The sequence below is a fragment of the Pygoscelis adeliae genome, unplaced genomic scaffold (genome assembly GCF_000699105.1).
Source record: "Pygoscelis adeliae isolate BGI_AS28 unplaced genomic scaffold, ASM69910v1 Scaffold87, whole genome shotgun sequence".
Classification (NCBI taxonomy): domain Eukaryota; kingdom Metazoa; phylum Chordata; class Aves; order Sphenisciformes; family Spheniscidae; genus Pygoscelis; species Pygoscelis adeliae.
The window spans coordinates 1,746,375-1,754,363 of NW_008825098.1; the positions used below are offsets into that span (position 1 = coordinate 1,746,375).

Consider the following 7,989-nt stretch of genomic DNA (forward strand, 5'->3'; position numbering starts at 1 on the left):
AAACGACAACGCCCCCCGGCCCGCAGCTCTCTCCGGCCCTCGCTATAAGCAGCTCCCACTGGATGCCTTACAAGGTCTGCAGAAGATGCATATATTTTTAAAACAGATCCTCCCCCTCACTACCCATCCTTCTCTTCCAGACCCCAAAATTTCATGCCAAAACAAACAGGCAGGAACGTAATCCCAGAACGAGCTTAGATTTCTTCAGTACTTTTCAGTTGTGAGGCAAATACAGTCTAAATATGAGTTCATGTATTTATATGGGGAGCCTGCTACTCAGATGAAATAAATTAAATACTTGCTGAATCTTGCATATGTCAGGTTAAACAGTGTCTACAATGCCATGGATACCAGAGAATATTCTGGTGGCTATTGCACGTAGACAGCAATAGCACATGCAAACTGCGGGAACATGTTGAATAAGACTATTTATAAACACTTTATTGCCTTCACGAACATCCTGACAGGTGCCTGTCCAGCCTGTCCTGACAAATTTCTGCTTGGAGAGACTTCACAGCTTCCCCAGGACATCTCCTCTGATACCTGATTACCCATATACCATCAGAAAGACGGTCCTCAGGTCTATCTGATGACTCCTTGATGTAAAGCCATTATTTCTGCCATGGATGGAAGAGATGATTCCCACTCTCTGTGCTGCAGCTTTTCACATATCTAAGAGTGACCAGTGTGTTTCCTTCACTCTCCATCTTTTCGCTAGGCCTAACAGCCCTAATTCACTTAACCTTTACCTGTGGGACATACCTGCTAGATCTCCCGTCACTGCTCTTCAGACTTTCTTTAGCACATCTGTATGTGCAGTGCAAAGAAGTGGCCACAAGATGCAAGGTGGAGCAAGGAGGCAAGGACCCCTGGTGAGAAGAGGGGAGGGATGACTTTGTGTCCTGCTCATACACCCCTGAGTAACATCCGCCGTTTTCACGTTGGCATGACCATGTCCTTCAGCTCAGGCCCTACCGCGAGCATGTTTTCCATTCATCCTCCAGTTACTAACGAACAAATGCAACTGTGTTGACCCCCATAAGTTCACTACTAATACAAATGATGCAGTATTTGTAATTGACCTTCGAGCACAATCCAAGCAGTCATTTCTCACCTCGTACTTTCACCTGCACAGTGCCTCCCTAGCTGGCTAAAAGATTATCGTGCCATACCAAAGCCAAACGCCATTTCCGCTCTCTCTGCAAAGCCCATTGCCCTATTTTAGAAGGCAGTTAGGGGGACTCATCAAGAACAAACCCTATCAAACTCACGTTGGCTGTTACTTATCTGTTCGTTATCTTTTAAGGGCCTACAGATTGCACATTTATGCCAGTATTTCTCCAGGAACTGAAGTTACACCGATTGATCTCAACTTTGCTGCTCTTTCCCCCAGGTCTCTCAAGGTCCCTCTTCCACAGGACCACCTCTCCCAGGTCGCTGGGTCCACTCAGGCCTCCCATCACGGGCCTGCCTTTGGAAATGAACTTTCCACAGTGACCCTATTCCTGGTACAGTATTATCAGGTAACCCGAGAACTGCAGATGTATCTGATTATTGGAACTGTGGAGACAATTGCCACAAAACCCAAAACCATGAGCTTTCCTTGAGGTGTTATCAGCCAAGCTGGTGGGGGGACAAGAGAGCTGATTTATGATCATTCATTAAAATCACACGAAACTGATTAGAGGTAGACTTGAGCTGAAGGGTTCAGGCTCAAAACCTGTCTTCTTCATAGTTCAGGGTGTTTGGACATGGGAAAACAAGGAATGATCTCCTGAAGCAATGTGAATGTAACTGGATTATATTTTAATGTATTTTTATTATGTTTTGTATTATATTTTAAAATAAATTTTACTGTTTATATTTAATAATTTTTATTAATTTTCTCATAATTTATTAGTTTATTATTTTTATTAATAGATTTTATTAAATCTATTTTTATTATTTTACTGCATTGAAAAAAAACCAAACTATTTTTAACTGGCCGGGGCCATCACATGAAAACGTTAAGCGGTACCATTGTTTTTCACTTACTTTAGAATTAGAAACGCAAACAGCTGGGCTGGATTTTATATTGGATAATACCATCCCTTTATGCAATCAACTGCTTCGCAGAGGGGTTTTGAATTCTGGCAACAATTTGTTGACGTAGAAGAGCTCCTACAGACGAATGCGCGCCCAAACAGTAAATTGCGAATCTGGTATCGCGAGACTGTAACATGAAATTGCCATGCTTTGGAGAGCAGCCAGCGACGGATTGGGATTAATTTGCTCGCAGCGTTCAATAAATAATGTTTGGAGGACCACGTGAAAAGCGATCCCTGTTCGTTATGCACACCTCCCTGCCACAGGGCCTATGTTTGGTCACTGAGCTGAAGTTCGTGCAGCAAACGTCTTGTGGGTATTTCTCACCGGGCTTACAGTAAAAGCCAGCTAAAGTGCCTCCCACCGCCCGGCGATGAAAAGGAGGATCAAGCAGCCCTTGGAGTGAAGCCTCTCTCGGGCTGGAGTTTCTATATATAGGGGAGCTCAATAAACACCATTATGAACCGCATGCGATCCGCCTGCCTGGAATTAAGGTCACATACCTACTTTTGTATGTGTTTCTCCACTGGCTCGCTTAGCTTATAAATTAAGGAATTACAGGTGAGAAGCTGGCTACATAATGAGGAGTTAGAAATTCAGCCCACTCCCATGGGACAAACCCCTTTAGTCAGTACACGAGGCAACTGCGGGGGAAAGTAAGAATGAGATTTTTAAACCCAGGTGTAAAATCCATTGTAAAGGTCAGGTTTATAAGGAGACCATCCCAAAACGCTAATGACATGACAGTTTTATGAGGCTGGAAAATGATAGCTTGGCTGAAGCCGAGTAATAGTAGAGCAAGGGATTTATTTAAATTGGACTACTTTTTTTTAATTTTGAATTTAGTCCTTGATTCTGCCAAATCTCACTGAGATGAGAAATCCTTACTTGTGTAAGTAGCCCCCCACATTCAGCTGAACAACTGAGGTAAGAAAAGGCTATTTATGTAAGTGAGGCATTATTCTGTAATCTTATCTTCCAAAAGCTTTACATATTTTTCTGCAGTATATATAGTCGAAAGTTATATAAATTTTCATGTCTATACTTTGCAAAAAATATATAAAACATCAATTCTTAATAGCTAGCCTCAGAAACAGAAATAGTAAGGGTTGTTACACAAACTTTAACACAGTTTTAACTTAGAGAAACTGCATTTCTGTGTTGTAGTACAGGAGGACAACCTGTCCAGAAGAGCTTATAGTCAAATGTACACTTCTAACAGAGATGCATACAAGCATAGCCTGCACAACCTTAGCTGTGCACCCTAAGAAAAGGCACTTGTGTATCTAACCAGAGCAAAAGTACTTTTTCATTTGCAACGTAAAAATCTCTCTCATCTTAATACTGTTTGTTCGAAAAGCAGTGTCTCAACACCTGGTCTGTTTTTTTTTTTACTTTGTCCTAATCCCTGTGCAATGAGTTAATTCACCCCCTAGAAGACTGCAAGCCCCTGGACACATCCTTCATCAACTGGGCAGTTCTTGTCATGCTGAAACATAATGCAATTTTCATTAAACTGCAATTTCAAGCTTCAGCCTCAAAACATAGGATATCTATCTATAAATCTATCTATCTATATGTAAAACATAGCTATAGATATGCTATAGCATAATATCTATCTATAGTTATGTAAAACATACAGTATCTGTCCATAGCTATGCTAGGTTTTTGCTTATATAGTTACACATTTCCCACAGTTCCTTTAATCAACAGTGATTTAGGAAAAACAGGAATATTTTAAACATAAAAATTGTCTATTCTCTTTTCTCCAGGCAGTACAAGGTTCTCTGACTAGGTCTACTATTTCCCTTTACCGCAGTATTTTGAAAACGCAGGTGGTGTTTCAGCACCCAGGAGCATGGGGTTTAGTAGGGCGCTCTGCAGCGAGCACGCAGGCCTGATCCTGCGAGGTGTTGAGCGCTTCCCAGGAAGCGATGAGCTCTCTGAAATCCCTGCGATTCAGATCTCCGGGCCAGGCAGACAGTGAGCACATCTACCCCAACACCCTCCTGTGAATCCTCCCCTCCGCAGCACGCACCAACCTCGTCCTCCAGTGTTGCCTTCATGGAGGTTCTCAGTTAATAAATTGCTCATCCCGGTAATGAGGCAGGGTGAATTTGGGGCAAATACCGGCTGCTGTGGAGACCACTCTGCCAAAATGCTGATGTGTTTGTCCACTTTCTGACTGGAGCATGTTTGCACGTAGCTCCTCAGTGAAGAGGGCTGGCGTGCAAACCCTCTGGGGCAATGGGCAGGCTGGACAGTACAGCCCAGCTGGATGCCGCAGGACATTTCCATTCCCTCAGCCCCAGAGCCTGGGGCCAAACCGACCTCATGGGGCAATGCTCTTCAAGCCCCTTCTGCTCAGAGGCTCTTGCAGTTGCCAGGCGGCTTCCTACCCCTCCGCCCCCACCGGCACCCCATGGCTGGGGAATCACGCAACTGAGCACGGATTGTCTTCTGCTTTGGGTAAATCTCTAGGCAGAGAGGAATCACAGGGGAGGGCTTCCCCCTCCTGTCTGTCAATGGTTTCCAAGCATCCCCATGAATCAAGATTGAGAAAGCAAAATACACACACACACACACACACACACCCCGGTTTCAGAAAATTTAAACACTAACAACTCTTTCTCCTCCTCTTTTTCCAAGTTAAACTACTTGCTGAATTTAACCCAAATTAACAAATAGGTCTGAAGTGTTCAGTAAATAAGTGACCAGCTGGGAATTTTATTTGGCCACACTCCAGTAAATTGTTTTCTTTCCTATACTATTAGTACAAGCCTAGATGACACAAAAGATTGCTACGCAGTGACACAAGTAACAACTATATTAGCTGCAGGGTAGCACGTAGCACAAAGATACTTGAGCTAGCTTTAAATTGGCTAGCTGGGATGCTGGCCATTCATTCATCTGCAAAAGCAGAGACGTTAAGTTGGGCTGGGACATCCCACCTTTAGGTATCCTTGTGTGAGCATTTTTTGTCTCATCACCACGTCACAGTCCCCTCTGCAACAGCAAAGACCCTCAAGGGCCAAACCTGAGAATGTGCTCCTCATCAGAGAGATTTCATTTGTTTGTTTTAGCATTTGCGATGCGAAAGAGATTAACAATATATTAAAAAAAAAAGAGAGCTTAGTTTTTTTCACAAAAACTGTTTCTCACCTGCTGCTCTATGCTTTAGAAGATTGGAAAACTGAAACTTTATTTGAGTTTTATCCCTTTACAATTACTTTATGTATTTTCATTCCTGTTTCCTGATCCCGCCAGGACTAGCACAGATGGGAGAAAATGCTTCTAGAATAAGACTCTTCCCCAAACCTTAAAGAACAGAAAACAAAACCAAAACCAACAGCAACCTCTCCAACCTCTTAAATCCAAAATCATCTGATACAAAACAAATAGGCAACATGCCCTTAGAAATCTCCCAGCCTAATTTTTAAGGCTGAAAAGACTCCAGGGAGACTCCTTCACTTTAATGCCTCTCTGGCCAAATGTTGAGGTTCACCTATCTACAATTCATCCCACTTTGCACCTGGAACTTGGTTGAGCTGCTCAGACTGGGAGCACAGTCTCCTTGTATAGCCAGCAAAGGGGGAATTAAACCCACCTAAAGTCCCAGCTGCTCTGTCATTAGCCTACAGTAATTAGCTTCTTACTTCAGACGAGTCACTTTGGTGCATAAAAGCATTTAGCGCAAACTTCCCCATCCGGCCATAGCATAATTGCCTTGCTTCCCATTTATGAGGAAAAGCAAATGGGGTTTCCAGAGGGACTGCTGCCCTGAGTCTTTTTTAGGGTCTCAGAGAGGTACGTGATGTACTAGAAACTCTCTGCTGGGTTTCACTAAAAAGATCTGCCAGATGAGTAGCTCCATCTGAACTGGGATCAGTGGTCTCACTGAGCCTATGTAGTTGAAAGGAAGGCAGATGAAAACCAGTTTGTGCTTTGGGCTGGTTTTGTGAATGGCGTCAAACTATTCAAGTGGGTTTGTATGGAAAAAAAGTAGTCATATATAAGCTTAGTGCCTGACACCTCAAACAGCACTGCAATGATATATTTAGCCTGGATGAACTCCTGTGCCCTGGTTCAAACGTGTTCAACTAGTGCATGTTCATCTCCGTGCTGGAAAAAGATGAGTCCACGAAAGTCTTACTGTGGTACACCAGCAGTCCAAGCCAGTTGACTTTCCATGCAGTGAGTCATATGAAGTGAATACAAAGCAGGCAGAGAACAGAGTAATGATTTTCTATCACTGACTGGTAAAAGGAAGCACATGCTGATCTTTTTGGACAAATCACTGCTCCCAGCTGAAACCTCCATACCTCCTCCTGTGAATATGCTGAAGAGGGTGGGCACTTAAAGTGATCCGGGCTAAAGTCAAGCACCACTTGACGATAAAGCCCTAGTTAACACATATCCTGTTTGGGCTGCACAGTTGTTTTTAGCGATCAGATATAGCAAAAAGCAGTTATGGGGATATGATGGCAACCCGAGAAGAGCAGTGCGGTGACGGAGGGAGTATAGCCCATAGATCGAGCTGAGCAGACCAATGCCGATCTCTAATGTACACGGCCAGGCTCTCGAGTTACGCAATTTAGTCTGTTGCTTACCAGGAGTGATATAACTAATCACGTATGTTTAGGGGAAAGGCATGATTTATCAGATCCTCACCCAGAGGTTCATGTTCTCTCTCTTTACCTAGAAAAGATGGTCATCCAAGGTTACGGGAGAAGTAGCTGAGAGATCAGCATGCAAAAACTTTCATGGCAGCTGCCTTCGTCTGTTAGGCAGGCTTTTCTACCCCAGAGCAGATGGCTTTGAAGTTGGCACAAAAGCCAAACAGACAAGACATAGATACACGTACAAAAGCTTTCTCACCCCCGCATGCATTAATGCCCTCTGAAGACAAGTCACACCGGGCTTTCGCAGAGAGGTCTCTGGGTACGAGTGTGGAGGAAGTTCACTACATTCCCCTTTTTAACAAATTTGTTTGGTTCCCAAGCTTTGTTACTCAGGAAATGATTGGGTAGCTGTCAATACCACCACAGTACGCTGCTGCAAGAGATGAAGACATGTTTGTCCTCTACTACATTCTGCACAGGTTTTATTTTCAGATATCATGTTTATAAATTTAAGTACTAGAAGTAGTGAACAAATACTTAGTAAGAACGTATTAAAAATGCACCTGTGTTAAAAGAGCATCTCAAAAGGAAAACACTGAAAATTCAAGAAATAGCTTTTTCTTTTGTGCTTATCAGAGGATGATACAGTATATGACTTAAGTTGAATACTGTGACTTTGTTTTAGGGGGAAACTTCCACCACCATTAGCAATAAGAAAGGTCAGCAGAGCTATTAATATTCCGCATAATGCTTTACAAAGTTTTCTGCAATTGTATAACCTTGCTGCTGTTCCTGTGCAGATTGTTTCCCTGGATATGAATATCATAACCCCTGAGAGAATAAGGCTATCATTACCTGACCGATGAGCTGACCTACCAGAATACAGATTATCTGATCTTCTTTAATGCAAAGTGGTTGTCAGTACTTTATGGCTGTAACGGCCAGTCAGCGAGGCAGAACGAAAGAGCAGACTTGTTAATAAAAATTAACATTTAAAATAACATACACTTGGTTGTGTACATAGAAGTAAAACACAGAGAGAGAAGGCAACGTCCTTTTAACAAAAAGTTTGTCTGATTTTTTTATTTGCAAAACTAGAGAAATAAAACTAGGTCCTGGGCTCATATCTGGGCACTTCCCATCGATTGGGTGCTCCTGACATCAGTACAAGGCGAACCTTCTCCCGTTTTGACCAGAAGGGCGTCTGGCCTGTTGACTTTACAGCGTATCTCCAGATTTACACCAGCATGAAAGCACAATCAAAGGCTCACTCCACCTGCTG

General features: G+C 43.0%; 1 protein-coding gene across 1 annotated transcript in view; it reads left to right on the forward strand.

Annotated features, from left to right (window-relative positions):
* The first annotated feature begins 412 nt into the window (after positions 1-412).
* Positions 413-7,989, forward strand: part of DAPP1 (dual adaptor of phosphotyrosine and 3-phosphoinositides) — a 56,730-nt gene continuing 49,153 nt past the window's right edge. The window contains exons 1-4 of the mRNA XM_009327076.1: positions 413-467; positions 719-872; positions 1,394-1,523; positions 3,905-4,068. Coding sequence (XP_009325351.1) covers positions 413-467; positions 719-872; positions 1,394-1,523; positions 3,905-4,068 — 503 coding nt within the window. The remainder of the gene's footprint in view (positions 468-718; positions 873-1,393; positions 1,524-3,904; positions 4,069-7,989) is intronic.